Genomic DNA, 27,991 nt, shown 5'->3' on the forward strand with positions numbered 1-27,991 from the left:
CGGACCCCAATCCCTTTCCGGACCAAAGAGACGTGGGAGGACCGCGCGGGCTAGAGAAGCAGCGCCTTGTCTTCCCGCCAAGGCCTCGCCCCGCCTCCCTGCGCTTCCAAAGCTCCGTTTCTTCCCAAGTCCTGGGAATCGACGCAGCGGCTCGGGGGGCGGGGCGGAAAGCGGCCGTGGGCGGAGCCTACGGGGCCTCGCTTCGCCTGGGGGAGGGGCGGGACCCTGTCTGCGCTTCCGGTTTCCGGCTGCGGGGGGAAGGGGCGTGGCCAGGGCCAGGGTGGGAGAGTTTGGCGGCAGCGGAGGAGCGTGCTCGGTTCTGTGAGAAACTCGGTGAGCGGGGCCGCAGTCCAGTCAGGGTTCTGGGGCCGCCCTGGTCGCCTCTGTCCTTCGACGACGGAGAGCGGCGGGCAGTGGGGAGGGGCCCTGGGGTCGAGGGCGGATCCGGGAGTGAGGGGGCAGGGTTGGGCTCAGGGAAGTGGGCGCGGCGGCGGGCAGAGCTCGGCTCCGGGGGCGTGAGGACCGGCTGTGGTGGCGAAGTGCGGTGGCCGAGCCCCTCCGGAGGAGCCTCGGGCCTGGGAATTGGGGGGGGGGTGGGCGTGCCGGGTTAGGGCCACGTCGAGGCGCCCCCGGGAAGGCTGTGGGACTGGCCGAGCGCGGGCTGCCGGGAGGGTCTCCTCCGGCTTCTGAGGAGACAGTTGCTTCTAGAAGTTTCTTTGGACAGGGCCGTGAGGTACTTAGTCGAGAGCTGCATTCGCTCTTGGCCCTTGGTGTCGCTTGGCTCCCGCCCTCTAGGAGTCGCTCTTGTGGGCTATTTGAGGTACTCCGAGTCCTCCATCCCATTGGAGGCCGGCCCGGCAGTCCGGAAGCCTCGTTAAGCTCCGTTCTAGCCCCCGAGGGAGCCGCTGGTTTTAGGGAAGGGCCTCCGGGGCGGGGAAGGGGGGAGTGCCCTGGCTTTTGGAGAAACTGCGTTTCTGAAATATTGTCGCCACGGAGCCCTCTGGGAGCTGGGAGTCACCGCCCTCCCCCGAGAGCTTCCGGTGTCCGGGAAGGGAGCGGGCCTGATGGAAAGTCGAGAATTTTCTCCTATCTGTATAATCTTGGTGAAAAACACGTTCCCCCTTAAACAGGTACAAGGTGTCTCTCGGACATCACGGGAAAGGAATTGTCCAGGTGGCGGCTCTGGACATGTTGACGCACAGACTGGAGGGGGCAGCAAAGTAACTCCGCCCCGGCAGGTGGAAGTGGGGCAGGCCTTTGTGCATGAGTGCGAAAGTCTCCCCTCTCCCCGCTGAGTGGAGCCCCCCTTTCCCAGGGTAGCATGGCTGTCCAGTTTGCATGACTCCTGTTCGTCCTGTGCCCTGTAGGGGAGAAGCTCCCATTTCGCTGTTGGAACTCTTCTGACAACAGGATGAGCCTGCAGTGGACTGCAGTTGCCACCTTCCTCTATGCAGAGGTCTTTGCCGTGCTGCTGCTCTGCATTCCCTTCATTTCACCCAAAAGGTATGGCCTGCAGAACAAGCAGGCAGGCGTAGAAGAACGAGACTGTTGCCAAGCCCCAAAGCTTACGTGTGTAAAGTTGGTAGACCCTGGAATTAGGGCCAGACAGAAACAGGTAGAACGTGTCTGGGGCGGGGGGGGGTGTGTGTGTGTGTGTGTGTGTGTGTGTGTGTGTGTGTGTGGCAGGGGTTGTGTTTGTTGCCAACCTTCCACACCGTTCTGCTTTGTCATATCTCGCCGAGTTCCTTTCCTGGGCACCCAGCCTCTGGTCTTCTGAATGCCCCAAAGGGGACAAGACCTAGCTCTGGTTACGGTTCTGGGAATGAGGCCTTCCTGCTGCTTCCTCTTGGGTTCCTGGGATTTGGAGGGTGACAATGTGGGATCCAGAAGACTTGCACCACGGGGTCACGTTGTTGCTTATTTGGTGACTTTTGTCCTACTAAACTAGTCTCACTGGCATTGCGTAGTAGCCTCATGAGCATTACTCAGCCTATGCAGGGTGAAGCCATATTCTCTTTTAATGAACAAAGGACCTGTTAAAAGTTAATCAGAAGTTAATTTTTAATTGCCTATAACATATGAACACATTCTGACTTAAATTAGAAAATTACAAGTGAGGCTGAGTCTCCACAGATACACACACACACACACACATATATATATATACACACACACACAATATATATATATATGTTGTTGTTTGTTTATTTTTGTTAAGTCTCACCTGAGCATTTTTTCCATTGTTTTTATTTTTTATTTTTTTAAAGAAACAATATATTTTATTGATTTTACACAGAGAGGAATTGAGAGGGATAGAGAGAAACATCGATGAGAGAGAAACATCGACCAGCTGCTGCTTGCACACCCCCCATTGGGGATGTGCCCGCAACCAAGGTACGTGCCCTTGACCGGATTTGAACCCGGGACCTTTCTTTCTTTCTTTTTTTTTTTTTTTTTGATTAAGCGTGCTAGAATTTATTACAGATTCGAATCCGGGCTCAAACCTTGGCTGACGCAGCAGCCGGCAAACACCCAGGTGAGAGCCCCGATGGAGGGGCAGTCCCTCCAGAGCGCTCACACAAAAACACAGACAAACACACACTTACCGCGGCCAGTCAGGCTCTCCGGACCGGGGTCCCTCATGGTCCTGGCTGGGGATACCAGATGAATTTGTGATTCCCCAAGGACCACCAGGGAGCCGAGTCCGATGCAATAAACAAAAGAGCCATCTCCATGCTAGCATGGGCTGTCCCATTCACGCGGGCAGCATGGCGGAAGAGGAAGAGAGCGAATATCGCCCAGTCCAGGGGTTTTACTCAGGTCGGTGGTGATGTCACTGCCTCAGCTAACCCTGATTGGCCCCTCAGGACAAAGAACTGGCCAATCAGTTATCTTGAACCCGGGACCTTTCAGTCCGCAGGCCGATGCTGTATCCACTGAGCCAAACCGGTTTCGGCGCTTTTATTTTATTGTTATAAAATATACTTTATTGATTTCTGAGAAGAAGGGAGCGAGAGAAAGAAACATCGATGTGAGAGAGACACATTGATTGGTTGCCTCCCCCATGTGCCCTGACTAGGGCCAGGAATTGAACCTGTGACTCTTTGGTGGGCTGGCCAATGCTCTAATCATGGAGAATACCAGCCAGGGCAATAAATATATATTTTTAAATCCTTACTTGAGGATGTGCTTTTTATTGATTTTTGGAGAGAGAGACGGACAGACATTGATGTGAGAGAGAAACATCTATGAGTTGCCTCCCATATGTGCCCGGCCTAGGAATCAAACCTTCAACCTAAGTATGTTCACTGATGGGGAAATTGAACCCACAGCATTTTGGTTTATGGGCAGTGCTCCAACTAAGCAAAGAGATTTTTTAAAACTCTTTTTAGCCTGGCCCGTTTGGCTCAGTTGAGCATTGACCCATGAACCAGGAGGTCATGGTTTCATTCCCGGTCAGGGCATATGCCTGGGTTGCAGGCTTGATCCTCAGTAGAGTCCTGCAGGAGGCAGTCGATTGATGATTCTGTCTCATCATTTATGTTTCTCCCTCTCCCTCTGAAATCAATAAAAAAAAGTATTTTTTTTAAACACTGTTTTTAGTGAAAAATGCATATACCTGATGTGATACTATAGAAAGTATATAGCACTACCTAAGGAATGTTTTTGCCAAAAGCCATATCTTGAATCTTCACATCTCATACAATTTGTAGGAAATACAGAAACAGGCCTCCTGGGAGCTGCTATCGGGAAGGCATTGTAGGCTAAACGACCTGGTTTTTGCATAAATAAATTGGTATAGAAAACAAAAGGAAAGGCTCATAGAGTAAGAAAGATACGTTTCTCTCTCTCTCTATATATATATATATATAGATATATATATATCTATATCTATATCTATCTATGTATCTATCTATCTATCTATATATATATATATATAATACTTTCCAACTAAATACCGAATAGGAGCCTTGTCTCTGGACTCAGACAAGCCAGCTATTTAAAAATGCAACAATTGGACTGGGATTCTGGCTCTGATAGTGAGGGCTACTTACTGATTTTTTTGAGGTTTGGTGATGGCATTGTGATTACATTAACCATTTTCGAAGGCTCTTCTCTGATAGCGCTACATCTTGAGGTATTTGTGGAGGAAATGAAGGGAGGATGGGTCTGCTTCATAATCAGAGTGGTGGGATTCTAGATGAACCAAGATTACTCACATGGAAAAACAACTTCAATAATATTTATGTGACAAGCATTTTGAAGACTACATAGAGAAATGCACTGGAAAGTAAGTTGCCCATTTCCTTCCCCAGTGACTACCAGTGTTTATGACTGGTGTTCTAGAAATTCTATGTATGGACAAGCATCTTTTTTTTTAACCACTTAAAAATATTTATTATTGATTTCAGAGAGAAAAGGAGAGGGAGAGAGAGATAGAAATATCAATGATGAGAGAGAGAGAATCAATATCAAGGATTGGCTGCCTCCTGAATGCCCCCCAATGGGGATCAAGCCTGCAACCCTGGCATGTGCCCTGACCGGGAATTGAGCTATGACCTCCTGGTTCGTAGGTCGACGCTTAGCCACTGAGCCATGCCAGTTGGGCTTAACCACTCTTTTTTTTGTTGTTGTTAAATATATTTTATTGATTTTTTACAGAGAGGAAGGAAGAGAGATAGAGAGCTAGAAACGTCGATAAGAGAGAGACATCGACCAGCCGCCTCTTGCACACCCCCTACTGGGGATGTGCCCCCAACCAACGTACATGCCCTTGACCAGAATTGAACCTGGGACCTTTCAGTCCGCAGTAACCACTCTTTTTTAAAAAAAAAATATATTTTATTGAATTTTTACATAGAGGAAGAGAGAAGGATAGAGAGTTAGAAACATTGATGAGAGAATCATCGATCAGCTGCCTCTTGCACACCCCCTACTGGGGATGTGCCCGCAACCAAGGTACATGCCCTTGACCGGAATCGAACCCGGGACCCTTCGGTCTGTAGGCCGATGCTCTATCCACTGAGCCTAACCGGTTTGGGTGGCTTAATTAACCGGGGAGTTCCCTTTTTAATTATGCAATGTACAACGGGCGCATACTCTTTCACTAGGACGTGTCAGTACGTCACGCCCAGTGGACATAGTTTTATATTATTTTTTTATTTATACTTAATTAAAATAAATGGAATATATATTTTTTCGTTTCTTTATATATAAAGCACATAGGAAAATACAAAATTACAAACAAATAGAAAAGAATACCAACAAAAAAAATGGAAACATCGAATTAAAAAATTATACATTTTACAAACAATTATAAAGATTACAAAAAATACATACCGTCCCTCTCAGGGCGCAACATATATTTCAAGGACATATTCATACGTCCTACCCGTTCCCAATATTGTTTACGTTTGACGTATTTATAGGTCCCGCTCGGTTAACAGGTTAACCACTCTTGAATGGCTGTCATAAATTGGAAAAATCCAAACAGCTGAGTGTGAGTCTGTATGATAAATTCAGCCATTGGAGAAGACTGCAAAACTGGGTTTCTGTTCTTAAGAGCCAGAGCCCAAGTGTGTTCTTTTTCTACAGCCCTTATCTTTTTGTTTTCTTCACAGATGGCAGAAGATATTCAAGTCCCGGCTGGTGGAATTGGTAGTGACCTATAGCAACACCTTCTTTGTGGTCCTCATTGCCATCCTTGTGCTGCTGGTCATTGGTGAGTGAGCTGTGGCTGAAGGCAGCTACCTGACCTAGACCTTTGCCGTGGGCTTTGCTGTAAAGCTCTGTCCCATGTTTCACGTGTAGCTTACAGTTTTGGCTTTTCAGAGACAGACCACCTAAGTGTCTCTCTTTTGGGGAAGAGACTTTCTTCTTCCCGAAAAAGGGTACTTGGCAGGGCCTTCACTTTGACCAGCAGTCTTCGTGGACCCTGTGCTGACCACTTCATGTCTCTGGGGCAGCTCCTCTGAGTCATTCCAGAACTGAAACCAAGAGAAACTTCACTGGCCCTTGCTGACCTTGGTCTAAGTATTACTGCTCTCCAATCACTTAGACAGCAGCATCAGTCTCTCTCTCCATGCTTGAAATACGCCATGATTAGGGGAATGGGACAGAAGCTGCTGTGTCCTGTAGTATCGGGATGACCAAGAGGTCTTGCAGCATATCTAGGGAGCAGATCCCAGACCTCTCTGGGTCTGGCTCAAACTTCAGGTCTTTCCAGGTTCTTCCAGCTCTGAAGTTCTGTAAACCGCACATTGAAGAGCACACCAGCAGGGGCTTGAAAGACAAACTGGTCCTTAGGCATACCAGGCATGGGGTCTGGGGCAGGTGGTACTAAGATGGAAGGCAAACATTTTGCGACATTCTGGTAGCATGATTATGCAGCAGAATTAGTGAAGCTTGGACTCCCAAAGTTATTGGCTGGGCTCTGCCACAGAAAATGGTCCTGTCTCCAAGGTGTGATGCTTAAGCTCAGAGCACTCCTCTTTTCCCAGTCCACGTCAGAAATGCAGCAGGGGACCCTGGCTGGTGTGGCTCAATTGATTGGGCGTTGTCTGGTGCGCCAAAAGGTCACCAGTTAGATTCCTACTACTAGTCAGCACACATGCTCAGGTTGCAGGCAGCTGATCTGTTTCTCACATTGATGTCTCTCCCTCCCCTACTTCCTCCCCCCTTCTCTCCCCCCCCCCTTCCTTCCTCCCTCTCTAACTCTAAAGTCAATGAAAAAACAAAAACAATAATTAAAAAACCAGCAGGGGGCGTGGGAGGCCCAGGAGCCCTAGTTTAGGGGAACTTGCATGGCCCCACCCACTAGCTACTGTGTTAGGCATTTCTCTTTCCTAAATGTCTCAGGGCCTGACAGGATGTGTTCAGACAGGACTACCTCTGCATAGGCCAGGTGTGGCCGCTTATTCTCAGACATGTATGGTGGGTGCCAGCTGCCTGCATACCTTGCTGTTGAAATCCTTGGTAAGTCTCCACCATGAGGTACATCTTTCCAATCAGGGTCTTCTCCCTGAGCAGCCTCTGAGCCCGCAGGGGTAGGGAATGTGAACGTCATCCCCTGAGCACGGAAAGCCAGGTTTTTCATGTGCTTTTGCTTTTGAATGTGGGATAGGGGTAAGAATTGGGATGGGGAGGGACTTGCTAGGGGTATTTCCTCTGGGCTTTGCCCTTTTGCAAATCAGACTCTAGGTGCTCTCCATTTCCTAACACACCCAAGTGGGCCAGGAAGGCGCCTTACAGAGAACCCAATAGTTAGCAAAGGCGCCATTCTTCTTTTTTGGAGTTGAGGAATTGCTTGAAAGTTCTGGAGAGACAAATCCTGCTATGATGACAGGTTGCTTCCTGCCCTAATGTAAGAATCGTAATCTAGAAAGGTCTGTAGAGTCTTCTACAAATATAAATGATAGCTAGTAGTAAATACTAGTGAAAGGTAATGGGCATACCAGCTAGAGCTGTAGCCTGGCTGGCTCCTAGTCTTCAGTGAGAGGGGCCTAGGGCAGATCTGACTGGGGAGTGGGCTTGATGAGGGTCCAGGGTCAACTGCCCTGGGCTAGAGGCCTGAGATACGGAGAGCAGAACACTGTTGTGTGACTTGGGCTAGTATAGCTTAACACCCTCATCCCCAATCTGCTCTTTGCCATAGGCCAATGTGGTCCTTAAGGTGATGGGGTTCCTAGTTGCTAATGACAGTGTAGAAAAATAAGCTTTTTTTTTAAGTCACAAAAGTAATATTTTTAAAAAAATATATTTTATTGATTTTGTACAGAGAGGAAGGGAGAGAGATAGTTAGAAACATCGATGAGAGTCATCGATCAGCTGCCTCTTGCACACCCCCTACTGGGGATATGCCCGCAACCAAGGTACATGCCCTTGACCGGAATCGGACCCGGGACCTTTCAGTCCCCAAGCCGACGCTCTATCCATTGAGCCAAACCGGTTTCGGCCAAAAGTAATATTTTTAAAAATTCAGAAACTTCACCTAAAAAGTTAAACTCTTCCACAGTTCTATGTCTCACCATAGTTCCATATCTCGTAGATAACCATCATTAATGCTTTATTGCACAGTTCCATGAGCATTTTCTGTGCTGATGTCTTTTTTTTTTTTTTTTTTTTTAAGAATTAAAAAAATATATATATTTTATTGATTTTTTTTACAGAGAGGAAGAGAGAGGAACAGAGAGTTAGAAACATCGATGAGAGAGAATCATCGATCAGCTGCCTCTTGCACACCCCCTACTGGGGATGTGTCCGCAACCAAGGTACATGCCCTTGACCGGAATCGAACCTGTGACCTTTCAGTCCGCAGGCCGATGCTCTATCCACTGAGCCAAACCGGTTTCGGCTGTGCTGTCGTCTTTATTAATATACTATACACTGTTGGAATGTGCATTTTCCCACTTATTGTATCTTAAACATCTTGTTACAGCAGTTTCATTCTTTTTAAAGATTGTGTAATATCGTCATCCCTGGGGAATTGGTTCCAGGACCTGCATGGATACCAAATTCCATGGATGCTCAAGTTTCTTATGCAAAGTAGTGTAGTATTTGCATATAACCTATGCACACCCTCCCATATACTTCATTTATGGATTATTTATAATACCTCATACATACAGTGCTATATAAACAGTTTTTACACTGTATTGTTTAGGGAATAATGACCAAAAAAGTCAGTACATGTTCAGTAAAGACATGACCATCATAGGCCTAACTACATAATACACAATAGCAACAATGCAATATTTTTTTCCAAATATTCACACTGGGTTGAAACCAAAGATGTGGAACCCACAGACACAGAGGGCTGACTATACAGGCATACCTCAGATAGTGTGGGTTCAGTTCCAGACCAATGAAATGGATACCACAACAAAGCGAGTCACACAACTATTTTGGTTTCCCAGTGCATATAAAATTTAATGTTTACATTATACTGTAGTATGTTAAGTGTATAATAGCAATCCTATATAATAAAAGTAATATGCAAATTGACTGTTATTCCAACACACAAGATGGCTGCCCCCATGTGGTCAAAGATCCAACCTGATGTGGACGCAAGATGGCTGCCACAAGATGACCAGCAGGGGAGGGCAGTTGGGAGGGACCAGGCTGACAGAGGAGGGAAGTTGGGGGCGACCAGGCCTGCAGAGGAGGGCAGTTAGGAGCAAATAGGCTGGCAGGGGAGCAGTTTGGCGTCAATCAGACTGGCAGGCAGAAGCAGTTAGGGGCAATCAGGAAGGCAGGCAGGCAAGCAGTTGGGAGCCTGCAGTCCTAGATTGTGAGAGGGGTCCCAGATTGGAGAGGGTGCAGGCTGGGCTGAGGGGTCCCCCCCCCCAACGAATTTTGTGCACTGGGCCTCTAGTATGTTTATAAAAGTAATATAAATACCTTAACTAAAAATACTTTATCCTGATCTGGCCGGGTGGCTCAGTTAGTTGGAGTATTGTCTTGTGCACCAAAAAGGTGGCGGGTTGGAGGCACAGTCAGGACACATGCCTAGGTTGTGGGTTCGAACCCTAGTTGGGGCCTGTATGGGAGGCAATCTATCAATGTTTCTCTCACATTGATGGTTCCCTTTCCCTCTCTCTAAAATCAATAAAAACATATCCTTGGGTGAAGATTAATTTTTTTTTGTTTTGCTGTTAAAAAGGCTAACCATATGAGCCTTCAGCAAGTCATAATCTTTTTGTTGGTGGAGGATCTTGCTTCAATGTTGATGAAAACTCATCTGTGAGGTAGTTGTATTCTATCATATGGTTATACTATAATTTAATTCTTTTTTTTTGTTTGTTTGTTAATCTTCACCCAAGGATATTTTCCCATTGATTTTTTTTATTATTTTTAAAAAAATATATTTTATTGATTTTGTACAGAGAGGAAGGGGGAGAGATAGAGAGCCAGAAACATAGATGAGAGAGAGTCATTGGATCAGTTGCTTCTTGCACACCCCCTACTGGGGATATGCCCGCAACCAAGATACATGCCCTTGACTGGAATCGAACCCGGGTCCCTTCAGTCCCCAAGCCGACGCTCTATCCATTGAGCCAAACCGGTCTCGGCTTCCCATTGATTTTTAGAGTGGAAGGAGGGGGAGAGACACACAGAGAGAAACATCGATGTGAGAGAGACACATTGATTGGTTGCCTCTGGGGATCGAGCCTGCAACTAAGATACGTGCCCTTGACCAGAATTGAACCTGGGACCCTTTAGTCCTTGGGCCGATCCTTTGTTCACTGAGCCAAACATGCTAGGGCTAATTCCTTCTTTATAGGCATCCTAATTTTATTGCACATTTATGAATTGATGAATCCAAGGGAATGGACATTTTAAATTCTGTGTCTTAGTTTGGGTTGCTGTAACAAAAATAACATAAATTTGGGTGGATTAAAAAAACAGACATTTATTTCTCACAGTTCTGGAGGCTGGAAGTCCAGGATCAAGGTGCCAGCAGAATTGGTGTCTTGAGAGAGCCCTCTTCCTGGTTCATAGACTACTGCCTTCTGTGTCCACTTGGCAGAAGACGGTGAGGGATTTCTCTAGGGTTGCTTTTATAAGGACACTGATCCCATTCATGAGGGCCTTGTGCTCATGACTTAATTACCTCCCAAAGGCCCCACCTCCTAACATCACATTGGGAATTAGTATTCCACATAGGAATGTGAGGAGAGAGGAACATGCAATCCATTGCAAATAGGTGAGTTGCCTACTTTATACCCCTGCTAATAGTGTTGGAGAGTGCTCACTTTAAGATACAGATTTAAATGTTTTTAAAATTGATTTTTACTTATTTTTGTATTTTATTGATTTTTTTTTTTACAGAGAGGAAGGGAGAGGGATAGAGAGTTAGAAACATTGATGAGAGAGAAACATTGATCAGCTGCCTCCTGCACACCTCCTACTGGGGATGTGCCCACAACCAAGGTATGTGCCCTTGATCGTAATTGAACCTGGGACCTTTCAGTCTGCAGGGTGACGCTCTATCCACTGAGCCAAACCTGTTAGGGTTAAGTTGATTTTTAGAAAGAGAGGAAGGGGAAGAGAGATAAACTGTTGTGAGAAACATCTATTGATTGCTTCCCACATGCACCCTGATTGGGGATTGAACCTGCAACCTGGGCATGTGCCCTGACTGGGAATCAAGCTGGCAACCTTTCAGTGTATGGGATGATGCTCAACCAAATGAGCCACACCTGCCAGGGCACAATACAGATTGAACATAAAGGTACCAGTAAGGAAAGGTAGGTTTTTATAATGTAAAATCAACTTAAAAACCAAGCAGTCTCAAGCCAGGAATTAAGAATCAGACAATGTCCATACAGTGATACCGTGCCCCTTTTATATGGGGTTTGTTAAGAGCTCTCTTTAGGTAGGCCTTTATGTACTGATTTAAAATATGTCTGGGTGTAGGGGAGAAAGCAGTAGCTATGGATGGTTCCATTTCTATTATACAAATATAGATGTAAAAACATTTATAAACTTGAGTACTGTATATCTAACAACAGCTCTCAGGAGCAGAGGCTGTTTACTATTGAGGAGTTACTTGCATGCCCTCTGTGCACCCTAAACTGCGCTAGGCCCTGGGGATTTCTGTTCTCATTGAATTTTTAGTTTAATTTGGGGGAGACACAATAAACCTATAATTAGGGTAATTTCAGATAAGGCTGTGTATTACCAAGAAAATAACAGGGTAATGTTACTGAAAATGACAGCTTTAGATATGATGGCCACATATTGTATACCCTGCTGGACATGATTGTGTTATGGGGTTCTTTTTCCACATTTCTGGAATGTTTGAATTTTTGATGAGCACAAATGCCTTTTTTAATCCAAGTAAAATGGTTTGAGTAATAAAATCCATTATAAAGCTTAGAGATGAAAATCCTTGAATCTTTAGCAGGCACCCTCTGGTTTTTGCCTCCTAGGCAGCTCATACTTCCTCAGCAGTCATTTCCATAAGCGGGACTACCCTGACTTATCAGTGGGGTGGCTGGTGGCCTGCCTGACTTGAGATAGACAGAACCCAACGTTGGGGGACCATGGGAAAGGGGGCTGCTCCTGGCTAGCAATGCCTGATTTGGTTAGCGTCTTGACACAGCAAGCCTGTGGCCTGGGTAGAATAGGGCCAGGGAGGGATGTGAGAAAAGCTGGCGAAGCGAAAGGGTCTGATGGCAGAGCTCTGATGGGCATTCCATGAGGTGTGTGTAGAAGGGGTGATAGCGGGAGATGGTTTGAGGGAATCGAGACCTCCCCAACTCACACTGTCTCAGCTGGACAGTCTGGAGTTGTTCCAGAGGGAGCTAAACCCTGGGTCTCCTCTCTGTTCCACTACAGATGCTGTACGTGAGATTTCGAAGTATGATGACGTGACAGAGAAGGTGAACCTCCAGAACAACCCTGGAGCGGTGGAACACTTCCACATGAAGCTTTTCCGTGCCCAGAGGAATCTCTACATTGCTGGCTTTTCCTTGCTGTTGTCCTTGTGAGTGGAGTTGGGTGAGGGACTGTGAAGAGACCTCTGGGCTGTGACCTTGATTCCTCAGTTGATGGCCTTGAACCCGAGGCCTGTCTATGTTAGGGGATCCACACAGTTTCCCCAGAGACCTCCGATTTTCCCCCCTGACCTCCAGAGGCAGCATGAAGAGTGAGACAGGACTGGCTGGAAGGTTAGAAGATGCGAGTTCTGGCTCTGCCCCAATTCGCCACGTGCTTAGGGCAAATGCATTAGCAGCTTGCTCTCTGTACACAGTGTGAAGTGAGATGTTTCCCTCCCCTGGAAGAGGCAGAAGGTTTAACTGGTTTCTTGCCTTTGTAGGATTGGGTAAGGCATGAAGGGGCTGAGACTGTGTCCCTAAGGCTTTCCCAGATGTTAGATCTCTAGGAGTACATTCTGATCCTTGGCAGTCTGAGTGTTTGTTTCTTTCCTTTTTTTTCTTTTGTAAAATTGAATGTCTTGATCAGGGTCATGGGGTTGGCTAGTTGGGCAAGACTAGACTGATAGGAAGCACCTGTTTGAGCTTGGGGCTGTTTTACTGCCTCTTGCTCACAGGGGTTCTGATTGGGGCCCTGGCTGTTCTCAAGTATGCTGACTGCCAGGGGGTAGACGTAACACTCAGGCCAAGGGCTTCCAGAGGAATCAGGATGGCACTCACCGTGTGGATACTCAGAAGCAGGGTGAGTGTGTGGATCCTTGGTTAGGCTGGGATCTCCCACCACCCATTACCTGGACATCCTTTTTCACTAGGCATTAGAATGACTACCTGTCTGGGTTTCAGTTTTGCAGAAAAAGTCAGTTGCTCAGGTGAGCCCGCCCTCTCTGGGTCAGAGTTGGAAAAGTGGCAGGGATGGTGCTGGAAAGGGCAGACAGCTCTTTAAGGTTAGCTGACTGATCGGAGTTGGGAAATGAGGAGTGGGACACAGACTCTAGAATTTTAGGGTTTCTGGAACCTCTGAAAAAGATGATCTTGTAGGCTGAGACTGAAAGGAAGGCAAATCAAGATTCTGACTCCATCTGCAGAAGAGCTGGGAGGGGGGATTGGCTCACGATGGTACTGCAAGTCTGAGGGACTACAGAAGCACTCAGGGCTTCCTAGCCAGCTCATATCTCATTTGAAAGATAGGAAGGTCAGGGCGAAAAGCAGGGACTTCCCCAGAAGAACACACAGAACTTAAGAATAGTATCAGGAAGGCGGAACCCTGCAATGAACTCTGAATTGTGAAGCATGGTATAGGACATGGAAAAGAAGTCCTCTTAATGTGTCTGTGTCAGATAAAGAATGGCGGGCAGGGTCAAGGAGGCATTGGGATGAAATGATTGAAATCTTAGAAGGGTAAAGGTACGCTGAAGTGCCTAGCTACTCACAATGACTTAGCTTCCACTTGTGCTTCGTGACATTATGTCTAGAGGATCTTGCAGTTGTTTGTAGGTGGAATTGCAGGCGGGAGAGATTCTGGAAGACTACAGACAGGCAAGCATCCCAATTTCCACAGGGAGGAGAAGATAGATGAGATAATTACCAGAATAGGAGGATCTGATTCTTATCTCAAGCCATGTTGCATAAAGAATAGCTCGTGCGCTTTTAGGGCAAAGAGGCATCGTTGGCTTGTGCGCTTTTAGGGCAAAGAGGCATCGTTGGCGACTACTCTGAATTCTTTTGAGAGCCAGTTCTCTCAGTCTGCCCCCGCCTTCTGTTGAGTTAGTATATGTGGGTTTTCGGCAAAATGATTGCCAGGCTCCAATTCAATTTTTAGGGACCAGGTGCTGAAGTGTGGCCCCATGCTGCCATAGCTGTGTCATTGGGCGGGGTTTTAACTCCCATGAGTGGCCGCCCCATGGATCAATTCCATCCAAATAGAGTCATCAGGAGCTTGTGCCCTACCCCCAACCAGCTCCGTGTTCTGTGCTGAGGACGGTTGTCATGGTGAACAAATGCAGGGAGATATGAAAGCTAGGAGGAAGTGAACAGCAGGTAGGTTAGCTGCCTCTCAATCCACAGTTGTCTAAGTGGGGTTGATTCGAATGGGACTTGAGTTTTTAAAAGGGAAACATTTGTGAACACGTGCGTAGATTCATAAAGGGCTGTGGAAATAGGGCCGAACATGAACTTGAAAGACTTGTGGTCATGGCTCGTTGCATCTCACTAAGTTAGTGGCTGAGCTACTGCAAAAGCTGATGAACCTTGGTGCCCTTGAGTGAAGGCCAGGTTCTTTGGGCCTCTGGATCCTGTTCCAAGTGTCTGTGTCTCTCTTATTGTCTGTGTCTCCCTAGTGTGTGTTTGTACACATCTCACTGAGAGGCACAGACTCAATACCTAAACTCCGTAGGTACTGGCTAAGTTGGGAAGGGAGGCAGAGCAGGGTGGATAAGTCAGGAGTGGCAGGAGACAGGCTATACCTGTCCTCTCTGTCCTACTCTACTCTGCTACCACCCCATACTCAACCCAGAACATAAGACCCCTGAAAACCAAGACCTGGCCTTCTCTTCCTTTCCCTACTTGGGCTGACACAGCCTACCACACACGTGAGAAAAATCCCACAAAATTACTTGGGGTGATACTGATAAATGTTACCATTTATTAAACATTCCCCAAGTGCCAGTCATGATGCTGCGACCATGACCTGAAGGTGGGGGAAAGGCTTTCCCAGGTAGAGGCCAAATAAGAGTTGGAGGCATGAAAATAAAGAGGAAAAAGAGTTGGAGGCAGGCAAGCTGAGATGTCTTTGGGGCCCTGGGCATCCGGTTGGATGATGCTACGGGGTTCTCAGCCCAAAACAGACTGCTTGCTTAGTTGAAATACACGAAGAGGCAGAATAGAATGGTCCTCTGTGAATGTCACCCTGCTTTAGCAGTAAACGTCCTCCAGTCTTGTTTTATCTGCCCCCATCCCCCACTGTGCCCTGGCTCTGGATTATTTTGAAGCAAATCCCAGATGTCATGTTTACAGGCAAAATAATATTTTGGTTTATTGCTTTGAAGAGAGATGGTTGGGCATTTTCCCATGCACTGAAAGGTTGCTGGTTCAATTCCGGGTCAAGGCACATGCCCGGATTGGGGGCTTGATCCCTGGTAGGGAGGCAGCCAGCCAATTAATGTTTCTCTCCCTCTCTCTCAACATTAATAAAAAAAAAAAACATTAAAAAGTAAATAAGCACGCTAATACCTCTCCTACAAGAACTTTATAGTAATTTCTTAATAATATAAACTTAGGAGTGCCTGCTTACATTTCCCTGATTACCTTGCAGGCTTTATTTTTTTTTCCTATAATTTATTTGTTTATATTGGTATCTAACTGAGGTATTTTTAAAAATCCCAGTGCTCAGGCCTACCCAAAGATAGTGATTTAAGTGGAGGGAACACTGCTGTAGAAGGCCAGCCAGAGGGATTTTGGGTCTTTAGATCCACTTGATCCGTGCATCTGTTGGCTGCCATAATTTCCTAAGAATACAGTGATAATAGCACTTTAGATCTGGGTTTTTAAATTTAAAAATATATATTTTTGTTGATTTCAAAAAGAGGCAGGGCGAGGGGGAGATAGAAACATCAATGATGAGAGACAATCATTGATTGGCTGCCGCCTACACGCCTCACACTGAGGATTGAGTGCGCAACCCTGGCATGTGCCCTGATCAGGAATTGAACTGGGACCTCCTGGTTCATGCTCAATGCTCAACAATTGAGCTATACTGGCCAGACTTAAAAAAATAGTCTTAAAAATATTTTGTAGAGAGGTAGGAAGTAGGTAGGGAGAAGAGAGAGAGGGAGGGAGAGAGAGAGATGAGAGAAACAGCAATCGGTTGCCATCGGTTCACACCCTGCCCGGAAATTGAACGGCAACCTAGATAGGTACCCTGACTGGGAATTGAACCTAGGACCTTCCAGTGCATGGGACATTGCTCAAACCAACTGAGCCACACTGACCAGGGCATGGTAAGAGTCTTTTTGATAAGTCCATTGACTCATAGTCTCCACCAAGCCAAGCTCACCCCAGCTACAGTAGTGTGCCAGTGTCCTATAGGTGCTGCACTTAGGAGGGGCACTGATGAAGGGGGTCTGCAGGAAGGTGTGTGTGGGGTCTTCCCTATGAAGAGTCCAGGAAGGATTATCTGACATGTATAAGAATGAGCATTGACTTTAAAATAGATTGTTCAGCTACTTGATTTGGGCTGAAGAATTCTCTTCCTCACACTAAAAACAAACAATGAATGAATGACCTTTGGGGCTCAGTGCCAAGCCAGCAGGGGTTCCTTCTTCCTGATTCCAAGTTCATCAAAAGTTTACCCTTCCAGGAAGGCCCCTTTCTCTCAGAGCCTGAGGATTCCAGCTTCTGACCTAAAGGCAGAGGATGAGGAAGTGGAGAACAGGGTCCTGGATGAGAAGCGACCAGCGGGGTCCTCCAAACCCATCTCTATAAAACGGAAACAGTCGCTGTGAGGAGTGTGGCTTGTGTAACTGGGAAACTGCATTTGGTGGCCTCCATATTGGACAGCGTAGGTGAAGCCACCCCTTGTCCTTGATTCTTTCCCCACCCCCAGGCTCTGAGCACACCGGGCCTCCTGCTGGAGGCATTGCTTATTTTCCTTTGGACTCTAGGGCCTTGCAGGACACATCCAGGAGTGGTGGCCCCTTCCCTGCCACTGCCTTCAGGGTTACTTTTCCATAGCCAGGTGGGCTAACAGCATGTTTTAGTTGGAGTCAGCTAGTCTCAGAAAATCTTTGACTGCGTTGTCTGACCTCCTTCAGTTGCTCTCTGTCCCCCAAAACCCATTGGCTGGTTTTGAGAAGGCACACTACAAAACCCCTGGAAACATAGCTTGCTCCTGTCCCCCAGCACTCTTCAGCTTAAGAGGGTGAGGACAGGCAGTCAATGGAAAGACTGACCGCATACCCCTGCCCTGTCCCCCTTTAGCTGACTTTGTTGTTGTCAGGGTGGCTGGGTCTTTGGCTGGAGTTGCCACAGGGATGTTTTCCCCTCCGCATTTTCTACAACCTCTGTTCCAGGGCTGGAGGAAGGCTGAGTGGATATGCTGAGATTTACTCCAGCAGCCCTGTGGGAAGTTGTGCCTGCATCTGCTCTGCTGTCTCCTTATTTTCTTTACTCCAGACTCTTCAGAGTGAGAGTTTCCTGGGGCGGCTTCTGCTCTCTTACAGTTCTACGTTAGAAGCCGTTTTCTGGGGTAATGCCTGGCTTTTGGTTCCTTGCTAGGGCACCCTCCTGTTTCCTTGGACCACTGAGGGCAAGTTCACCCAGAATCCACCCACTCTGAGAAGCCCTGCCTGGGGCAGGGCTGTAGTCTGCTTGGAGAGTCAACAGGTGGCGCTGTGGCGCCAGCTTCCCACTTGTACTGGGCAGCAAGGTGAAGGGGAGCTGCCCGCCCACTTGTGCTCTGGTGGGTCCCGAGGACTGAGTGACCCAACTCACCTGTGGGTGTGGCACCTAGGAGAGGTCCCTGGTAAATACTAAGCGGGCAGGATCATAACCATAGAATATTCCAGTCGGGACTTGGAAGGACCTTTCCCCTTACTTCTGTCCCACTTCCTGTTAAGCCCACAGGAGGGAGACAGGATATGAAGCACGTCTCTCCCACTTGATATGGTTGGCCCTGGTTCTCCAGTGTCCTTACAGAGACTCACTTTATCCTGCCTTCTCTTGTTTATTCAACCTTTTATAAAAGCACGAGAGTCCTGCTCAGTGTCCAAAAACATCTTACCAAGAAACTTATGTTGAATTCAGGTATTTGGGAGTGATATTAGTTCGCCAAGAAAACCTCTGGATTCTCAAAGTTCGTGTGCTGGCTTTCCCCTCTGTCACTGAGGGCATTTAACCCAGAACCTGGGCCCCTCTGTCAGCCATGTTTCTTTGGGAAATCTCTTTGGCTCCTGATTTCTGTCTAACCCGTTGTCCAGAAATGGGTAGCTAAGAGCAGTTACCCCCGTAACAGTGTTTGGGTGATAAAGCAGAGAACGATGTAGGCTAACCAGCAAGAAAGGGAGAAGCAGTACCTCAGCATTTTCTCCAGGATGACACCTCCTGGGCTGTTGAGACTTGGAGAGTGTGAAGCTCAGCATCTTCCATCATGGGCACTGAGGGGACACACAAGGGCACATTGATGTGTTTGGGAGGGGCTGGGGGAGTGTTGGAGCTGGACCTTGATGGGTGAGTGTAGGGAAGGTGCAAAAGCATGGGGCCTAGTGTGTGCGGGGCAGTGAGAGTTCTAGAAGGCCAGCCAGCTCCTGGGCAGGCCTATTTGGCCTGCTAGGGAGCGCTGCTCTTGGCTTAGCCTGGGGCCCTATGGGAACACCCTGTGGATGAGGTCCAGGACACTGGGTTCTGCTGCGGCTGTGATGATGAGTGCTTCCCGGAGTGCCTTCTCAGCTCCCACTGCAGCCGCCAGCCTAGCTTGCTCATCCACACGGGCCTGACTTGGTGGCTTTCTGCCTCTCTTTCCTGCCACCCTGCTGCTGCACGGGCAAGCCCCGTGTCCTGTGTCCCCCTCAGTGAAGCCCGGTCAGGGAAGAGCCAGGGCCCCAGACGTGCCTTCACCCCTGGCTAAAGGTGCAGCCTCATACATGCGAGAGTGGGGAGGTCATCTCAAGGGCCTTGGGGGTCCATCTAGAGATCAAAGGTGCAGTCCCTGGTCTCCGGGCAGCCAGACAAGGAACAAGCCATGCAGAGCGATAAGGAGAACAAGCCAGACGAATGCAACTGGATGGGGCACAGGGGAGGGTCAGGAGAGGCTTTTTGGGGGCTGGCAGAAATTGAGCTGGGTCTTGAGTCATCAGCAAGCATTCACAAACAGAAGGGGAGGAGCCATTGCAGATTGGAGCGCTGAGTGCAGGGGCAGGGAAGCAAGGCAGGTGAGAACCTTGCATGTTCCAAGAAGGGCCAGTGGTTTGGTGTTACTAGAGCAGAGAGCTGTGTGCCAGCCAGAGGCTAAGGGCAGGTGTTAGGAGGGATGGAAGTAGAGGGGTGACATGATCAGATTATCTTGTCAAGATCCAGCTCCAACACTCCCCCTGTGACCCTCCACCCCCCAGCCTCTCCCAAACACATCAATGCACCCTTGTGTATTCCCTCAGTGCCCTATTACTGGCTTCCCTTAGAGCCGTGGTCGGCAAACTGCGGCTTGCGAGCCACATGCAGCTCTTTGGCCTCTTGAGTGTGGCTCTTCAACAAAAGACCACAGCCTGGGCGAGTCTATTTTGAAGAAGTGGCGTTAGAAGAAGTTTAAGTTTAAAAAATGTGGCTCTCAAAAGAAATTTCAATTGTTGCACTGTTGATATTTGGCTCTGTTAACTAATGAGTTTGCTGACCACTGTCTTAGGGCATGTATTGCCAAGCAGTACAATCAGCGCTAGGGAGGAGGCCAGTTAGTAGCTGCTAAAACCACCCAGGACAGAAGTTGTGATGGGGATGACTCGGGGAGTTGTCTGTCTGGAGTTGAAATGGATAGGACTAGACAGTGGCTTGGGTGGTGGAGACCTGAGAGCTTGGGAGGTGCAGGAGTGATCTGGCCCTTGTGGACAGCTGCATTGGGTATGTCTTGGGGACACTCAGCAGCCATGGTCTAGTGGGCAGTTGGGCATAGGGTCTGGGCTGAGATAAACGCTGTCAGTCAGAGGGTTGGCAGGCAGCCAGGATGCTTGAATCAAGGGCAGGGAGGATTCTGTTAGCTGCTCCAATGCTGCAGAGTGAACACCCCCCCCCCCCAGGATTCCAGGGCACTCCTTGGATTGGGCAGTTATGGCTCTGATGGACCTGCTAGTGGCTTGGCCAGGCTGTGGCTTAGATTGGCATAGGTTTAGGAATAGAGGGAGGAGGAGGGGGAGTGGCTTGGGTTGGCAGGAGGGAGAATGGTGAGGAGTGAGGTTCATGGTGGGAAGATTTGCCCAGAATCTTTCTGGGCCAGGTTAGAGAAACAGGTCTAACAGGAAGAGAGGGAGAGGACATGGATGGCACAAAACATGGTATGAAACGGGGCTGGGGTGCCTGCCCTGCACTGAGAGGGAGACCCTAAGAGCTGCAAGCTGATGTGGGGGGTGGGGCGAGCAGGCTGAGGCTTCAGGAGGACCCTGGACGGCTCTTGTGCTCGGATCTGTGTTTCCCCAGGCTCCTGTTGGCAACCTTGGTGCTCCATAGCTGGGGATGGGCTGGGAGGGTACCGGGGAGAGATGGGCCCTGCTATGCTGCTGCTGTCATTGCTGCCGCCGCCGCCGCCACCCTGGGCCCAACCTCACACAGCACTGCTGGAGTCCTGCCCGAGTCAGCTGCCTGCCCAGCATTGTTGGTGGGGCGGTTAGGGAGCAGTGTCACCCTTGGGCTCGCCTCTCCAGCTTTGCTTGCTGGGTCCACCAGGTGGCACACATGCCCTCCCCCCTCCCTGCTCCAGCTAGGGATTGGCCCAAGGGCTCTGCGCTGGGAGGTTGGGGCTTAGTCAGACTTGCCTTTCTTTCTGGGCCCCTCCAGTGACTTCCACTGCCTCTGAGTCAGGTACGTCTTCTCTCTGGCTTCTGGGGTACCCGGGAACTCCCTCCACCTCCAGGGCTGAAGCCCAGTGGGGGGCAGGCTGGTGGGCAGGCAGGGGCTGAGACAGGGAAACCTGAGCCCTGGGCCACGAGGTCCCGGCTGCTAATTTTAGAGAGCACATGTCACTGGAAACTCTCCCCTCCTGCCAGGAACCAGTGGCCTGGCTCTCCCAGTACTGCCATGGGCCCCTAGAACCTGTCCCCAACCCAGGAAGCAAGGTGGGCGTCTCAGGTCCCCGGGAGCCTGCTTCCCTCTAAGTCCTTGTTTTTGACGGGTTCTGACGACCCAGGCTCTAGGTCCTAATCTGGGAAGTGCCGGGTTCTGGGTCCTGCATGTCCTGTCAGCGAGAGCTTGCCTTGTTTACTTGCTGTTCCCTCGGGCTGCCTGAGTAGCAGGTGTCCATGAGAACCCCATGAAGGCCAGCTGGCGGGTCTGGGTAAAGCAGGCTTTCCCAGGGCTCCTGCACATGCCATGTCTTCCTCCAAGCTATGGCTGGCTTGGGTCCCCGCCCCAGGTGTGTGGGGAGAGTTGTCTGTCCGCACCCCTTGGACCATTTGAGGGTCACTTCAGGAAATGGAACGGCATGTGCCCCCAACTGCTGCCTGTTTGCCTCTTATGGCTTGGCTGGCCCTGATTCTTCATTTTTGTTCCCATAGCCGCAGAGGACCTCAGTGTGGCAATGTTATCTAACAGATGTGTTCCAGCAGCTGCCTGTAGAACATGTTTGGGATGGGGGTGGGGAGGAAAAGAGCCATTTCCATTTCTCTCAGTGGACCTGGGAGTGGGTCCTTGAACACTGAAAATGTATAGTTGTTCCCAGTTTAGGCCTTGGGGTCAGACAGACAGGGGTAGGGGTTGTAGCCACACCCACTTCTGGCTCTTGACCTTGACCAGTCAGTCACCTTAACCTTTTGAGCCTCAGTGTCTCCCCAGTGAAATGGGGGCAATGATCTCCCCTGCCTCACATGATAGGTGTAAGGATTTGGCTGGCTTTTTGGAAGCGCCCCCAGTCACTAACTGCTTGTTTAGGGTGAACCTGACCTTGCGTTGAGGAAAATAACATTGTTCTGGCTTCTCTGGCACTTTCAGGTCCTGACCTGGAAGGTGCTAGGTTTCAGGCCCTTAGGCTGTAGCTCATCCCACTTGGGTGTCCTGTCAGGCTCCTGTTTCCTGTGCCTGCCATTTGGGGGCAGTGTTCATCATTCTGGTGCAAAGGACAGCTCCTGGTCCACCTTTTCCCTCATGTTGCCAGATCTAGGCCTGCAGCGTCTCGCTTGGCTGCTCTGGCAATCCAAGAGGGCAGGTCTCGGCTGGAGGCAGGCATGGGGCGGGAGCAACCAAGAGAAATTCATGTCAGCCATTTTCCCCTCTTTCTTTTGCTCACATCTTCCTTTTTGTAAATATTCACAGCTTGCTTAGACGCCTGGTGACCCTCATCTCTCAGCAGGCCACGCTGCTTGCCTCCAATGAAGCCTTTAAAAAGCAGGCAGAGAGCGCTAGTGAGGCGGCCAAGAAGTATATGGAAGAGAATGAGCAGCTGAAGCAGGTGAGTTCTGCCTGCCTGACCCCATCATGTGACATTCTTGATGGGCCACTGTGAGCCTATCAGTGACACTAGTTATTGGAAAAGCTGAGGAATTGGGTGGAGGGGCAAAGGGGCAGTTCTCTCAGTACAGGAGGGGTGTGGGGGGCTGGGCACGAGAGGTGGTGCTCTTGCTGCTCTCACCTCTACCTGCTACATTTAGGCCAGACTCTTTCCTGGTAAAACTGGCTCCCTAGTGAGTTGAGCCCTGCGCTGTGACCGGTGGGCAAGTTAACACAGAAGAGCATTGCTGTCAGCTGGGGATGAGGCAGGGATGGGGTGTAGCCAATCCTAGAAGGTCTGTGAGAGGAGGTGAGGTGTGAGCCAAGCTGGGAAGGAGGCTGATGGGCTTGGATTCAGGGGCAGGATAGAGTTGGACCAGTAGGGTCGAGTTTGGGGCTCCTTGGCCAGAGTGAGCTGTGGAACCTGGCGGGGAGGAAGGAGGAGCATTGGTTACTTGGGAGTGACTGGCAGCCATCCCCAGATGACAGCAAGGTGACTCATTGGATGGACTGGTAAACTCTGAGGAGCTGCTGAGAAAGGAAGCAGGGCTGGGGGCCAGGGTGGGCAGAGTGTGTGCCCTGTGAGCCGCAACAGGTGGCCCTGCTGGCTCTGGCCTTTCCTGATGGCTAGGAACAAGCAGTGGCCCAGTTCCGTGCTGACATTTCCGAAGGGGCGAGTGCCCAGGCAGCTTGAGGAATCACAGCTCAGTGGGGAGGACGGTGCTGGAGTGCCTTCCTTCCTCTCCCCCCCTTCCCCCGCCTCCTCCCTCTCTCTACCCCTCTCCCTCCCTCTCTCCCAAGTAACCAGGCCCTTGGCACTCTTCCTAGGAAGCTGCTGGTGGTGGAATCAAGTTGGATGCCAGAGAGACAAAGTTGGAGTTAGCGAACAGTGACTTGCAGGCTGAGCTGAAGAAGCTGAAGGATGAACTGGCCACCAAGAAGCAAAGTGAGCATTGTCCTCAGGTGTCCCCTGGCCCCCAGAAGTCTGGAGCCTCCGCTGGTGGCTGCTACTGCTCTCGTGCCAAAGTATTAATAACAAACACGCGGGCTCAGGAGCTGGGTGTAAACAAACAAGTGACACCCTTATCATCCAGCTCAGACAGCCTGTGGGGCTCGGTGATTTAGCAGTGCTTGTGGCGGCCCGCTGAGGGAGGGCCCTGGGGGTCACAGAGGCCTGAAAACTAATTCCAGAGCATCTCACCCAGTGCCAGGCATGGGTACGGGCATTGTTGTCACCAGGGGCGCTCGGGTAGGGAAGGAAAGAACTCAGGAGACTAAATGAGAGCTGGTTGAGATGTTCCCCAAAACCCCACAGCAAGTGGGCCTTCCTGAAGAACTCTCCAACATTCCTCTCCTGTCCTCAGCTTCCAGGCTGGGCTTCTGCTCCCTGCCTCTTGCTGTCACTCCCAATATTCTCAGAATGTTTGTCCCATGTCTTCAGACTTCCTGAAATCATCCCTTCCAGAAGCCACTCCGGGTATCTTCATTAAAGGGGCTGGTGGTCCTTGGTATTTGCCCACTTCCCTCAGCTTAGTTGGCTAACTTCCCCATTTTGGGGGCTCTCGGGGCAGCCCGCAGAGGAGCTTTCTTGAGAAGAGTGGTCTCCTAGACCTCACTGGGGACAGATTCAGGGTCTGTATTGGGTGTCAACACAAGCAGAGTTTTCTCTGCTAATCCCCATCTTTTCATCACTTAGAACTAGAGAAAGCTGAAAATGAGGTTCTGGCCATGCGGAAGCAATCTGAAGGCCTCACCAAGGAATATGACCGTCTGTTGGAGGAGCACTCGAAGATGCAGGTCAGCATGCCCCAGCCTGCTCTGTTGGATGGGAGGCCCCTCTGCGCGGAGGAGGCCACTGCCCTCTTGCCGCAGGCCCTTCAAGAGGCCCTGGCAGTAGGGGCTGTTCCCTCTCTCTCGCTCCCCCTTTCTCCGTCGCTGCTGAGTCTGGACCCAGCAGCCTTTCTTGGGCAGGAGGGATGTGGCCTAGCAGATGGCAGCCACTTACTAAGGTGGGCTTGGCCTCATGCCCAGCATCAGTGTCGAGTGGACTCTTTCCCTGTGTGATCCCCATCCCTGGTCTGGTGTCCACTCCAGGACTGGCCCCTGGCCTTTACTCTGTAGGGGGCTGCAGGGTGATGTAGGAGCAAAAAGCTGGGGCATTGCAGGCTGTCCCCAGCCCAGCAGGTGCTAGTCACTGCCATCACCTGTGCTCCCAGGCCTGGTCTGAGCCCTCAAAGTAGCTGCATCTGGAAGCTCAGATGGCCTGAAAATCGGGCATGAGGGCCAGGTAAACACTCCTAAGTTCTGACAGCTTGCCTGGGTGCTTGGCAGCCCAAGTTCGGGCACCACAGTGGTTGAAGAGGGAGGGCCTAGCCCCCAGAGGGGGCCAATAGCCTCAGTGTTGGGCAGGTTTGCCGGCAAGAACTCAAAAAGGTGTGTAGAGTTGGGAAGAGCCTGGCCTGGAGCTTGAAAGGGACTCCGAAAGGCCTGGAAGTTGAGCTGTGGACATGGGGGCAGGGGTGGGGTCCAAGAGAAGATGTTGGTTGGGGGTCAGCTGGTGTTCGGATTGAGGACTTCACTAGATTGAGGCTAATCCCACCCTTGCAGGCTTTGGAGTACTGCTGAGGGTGGGGACTTTTGTCACCTGGATACCTGTCATTTGGGGGAAAGTGGTGCCAGAGGGCGAAAAGGAGGAGTGTGCCACTCCAGCGCTTTTTTTTTTTTTTTTTTGTCCCTTTTTAGATGAAGATAGATGGTCCCACGGACAAGAAGGAGGAGTGAGGGCACCTCCTGTCCACCTGTGGCCGTGGCCTGGCCCGTGTTTGCTGCTTCCTGAGGGCCAGTCCTCCTTCGGTATTTGCACTTCCTGTCCCTCACACTGCTTTCAGTTTCTTGTTCTCCCAGAACCCCACTGGGGCCTGGATTTTCACCTGCTCAGGATGAAAAGGCGGGCACCTGGAACCCTTGCAGTGGGGCTTGCTTCCTGCTGGGTTGAGCCCCTTTTTGTTGCTCGTTCATGTTTGGGGTCCCAAGGCCCCTTTTCTCTGGTCCTGCAGGAGGGTGGGTGGAGCAGGCAGAGTAGTTTCTTTTGGCAATAAAGGTTGTTATGAAGTGTCCGTTGTGTATCTGTGTAACAGGCTGCAAGGAGGCCTCTTTCTCCCCCACCCTGGAATGATAACTCAGAGACCCCCAGTCTTTGCCCTTTTAGGTACTTTCTTTCAACTTATTTTTTAAAAAATATATTTTATTGATTTTTGTACAGAGAGGAAGGGAGAGAGATAGAGAGTTAGAAACATCGATGATGAGAGAGAGTCATCGATCAGCTGCTTCTAGCACACCCCCCACTGGGGATGTGCCCGCAACCAAGGTACATGCCCTTGACCGGAATCGAACCCGGGACCCTTCAGTCCCCAAGCCGACGCTCTATCCATTGAGCCAAACCGGTCTCGGCACTTTCTTTCAACTTAAAGGCTCCCCACCCCAGGCTAGTTCCAGGCTTATGCTTGCTCTCTGCTTCCCAAGATAAGCTCCACTTTATGGCCACTTGGGATGTGTTTGTCCTGTTTGTCTCCCTGGGGGTTGGCCACTGGGCCCAGAGGAACTAGATTTGGTAAATTGGTGGGTCCTCCCGGTAGCAGATTTGCCTGCCTCTGAGTTCTGTTCATCACATTTAGGACAGACAGAACGTGGCAGAGTGCCACTTGTCACTCCCTGTCCTCCCCGCCCTCCCAAGGTTTGCAGGATGACCTCTGAGTAATGCCGGCTGGGAGAGGAGTCTCGCCCTTGGCAGTGACCTATGACTGGACCAGGACAGAGCTAGGAGGAGGGGAGGGGCTCTGGATTGGTTGGGTGCAGCTCTGAGAACATAGCAGGGGTGCAAGTCTGGAGAGCCTGCTCCTTCAGCCTGCTGCCCCTCTGCATCCCCTTAGGCTGGCTTCTGCAGGTAGCCTCCGTGGAGCAGGGCCTAGTACTTAGGGCCAGCCTGAGGCTGGGGGTGGCTAGGGCTGCCAGCCTGGGGACTGGGCAGGGGACCTGGAGGACAGGTGGGGTGGGTATATTCTTTTGGAATTGGGGGGTTCCCTGAAGATGGTGATGCTGATGACCAGTCTTGTGCTCCCTTCCTCCTTCCCCGACCAGGCCCGATGGCTCCCTTTTCCAGTGTCTATCTCTTCCTACTTCTCCCTGGGTGGTGCCTGCTAGGGAGGGGCCCACAGGTGACACCCTCTGGTTGCTATGCCAAGGCTGAAGGCTTGTCCCGCTTTTGCAGGAAGTGTTCCCTGACGACCATGGTCTTTCTGAACTCACCCTTTAAACTTCTAGAGGCCAGAGTCCAACCAGTGTGGCTTTGGGTTCTTTCCTAGTCAGCTCCCGGCGGCCTCTGAGCCCCCTTGGCAACAAGCCCTGGGCTGGGCTGGGCTGGGCAGAGCAGAGGAGACTGCCTAGCTGGGGGTGACAGACTCTTAGAGGTGGAAAGCGAGGCACCCACCTAGACTCCAGCTGTGGTATCCAGCCCCTCTGGCTGCTCCTGAGTTATTTTCCTCCAGCAGCCTTCCTCTCTGAGCAGAATTGTCCCCAGCATCCCTGCCTGGCTGGCCCCTGGCTGATCACTTCCTCCCTGCCTTTCACTTAGATTGCCTGTCTCTGTGTCGCAAGTTCCTACCTCAGGGGGGCAGCTTCCTGAGTAAATGGTGCCTGCCCGCAGCTCTCTTGGCCCTAGCCAAGAAGCCTACCCTCTGTCAGTTTCTCTTTTTTTGTGACGTCGATGTTTTCTGAGTCTTTGGTGGTGGTGTGGCAGGTGGCTTAGAGGCCATTTGGCAAGAGGTGACAAAGATCTGAGCCAAGGCATGGCCCCTGTTAGGGAGTGGACAAGGTAAGGAGTTGGTGTGAGCCTGGGGTGGAGCGGGAGTGGAGTGGGCCTGAGGGTGATGATACCAGGCTGGTGGGGAGGAATTGCCAGGGGGCAGGGTCTGGGGCGAGGAGCCTCATCACCCCAGGAGCCAGGCTGGAGATTTGGGAGCTGTCAGCACACAGTTCTGGAAGTTGCAGGCATGGTGAGAGCTGAGGGGTTGTAGCGTGGGAAGCTTTAAGGGAAGGGTGGGGCAGGGGTTGGGTCTGAAGAGCAGGTTGTCAGGCATTCCATAGGAGCTGGCCTGTTGGGGAGGCGCCTCCCCATGTGCCAGCACAGGCTGTAGAAAGGCCTTCCCAAGCCCTGAGGACCTGCCCTCTGTCCAGGATCTTGGTGACAGTCAGAGCATGGCTGATGGCAGCATCACAGGCCAGAGCCCTCCCTGGCTGTACAGTTGGGGCTAAAGCCCCTCCTTACTAAGGGGACAATGCCTTGCTATATAAAGAGCCCAGAGAGGAACAAACTGTTA

The 27,991-nt window shown here is 50.3% G+C and overlaps 1 protein-coding gene and 2 long non-coding RNA genes across 3 annotated transcripts in view; 1 reads left to right on the plus strand and 2 right to left on the minus strand.

The window, feature by feature from the left end:
• The first annotated feature begins 22 nt into the window (after window positions 1-22).
• BCAP31 (B cell receptor associated protein 31) lies at window positions 23-25,731 on the plus strand. Its single transcript, XM_084871156.1, has 8 exons — window positions 23-333; window positions 1,368-1,503; window positions 5,622-5,722; window positions 12,343-12,490; window positions 22,443-22,578; window positions 23,445-23,562; window positions 24,313-24,413; window positions 25,359-25,731. The coding sequence occupies exons 2-8, from the start codon at window positions 1,412-1,414 to the stop codon at window positions 25,395-25,397; spliced, it is 735 nt and encodes a 244-aa protein (XP_084727282.1). The 5' UTR covers window positions 23-333; window positions 1,368-1,411; the 3' UTR covers window positions 25,398-25,731.
• Window positions 2,293-27,991, minus strand: part of LOC311615761 — a 156,592-nt gene continuing 130,893 nt past the window's right edge. Inside the window, exon 3 of the long non-coding RNA XR_014793802.1 lies at window positions 2,293-2,431. This is a non-coding gene — a long non-coding RNA (uncharacterized lncRNA). The remainder of the gene's footprint in view (window positions 2,432-27,991) is intronic.
• LOC311615760 lies at window positions 14,812-22,424 on the minus strand. The gene is made up of 3 exons (XR_014793801.1): window positions 20,951-22,424; window positions 18,509-18,589; window positions 14,812-16,913 (listed from the first exon to the last, which is right to left on the minus strand). It is a non-coding gene; the product is annotated as an uncharacterized lncRNA (long non-coding RNA).

Source organism: Pipistrellus hanaki (genome assembly GCF_964339955.1).
Source record: "Pipistrellus hanaki genome assembly, chromosome: X".
NCBI classification, from domain to species: Eukaryota; Metazoa; Chordata; class Mammalia; order Chiroptera; family Vespertilionidae; genus Pipistrellus; species Pipistrellus hanaki.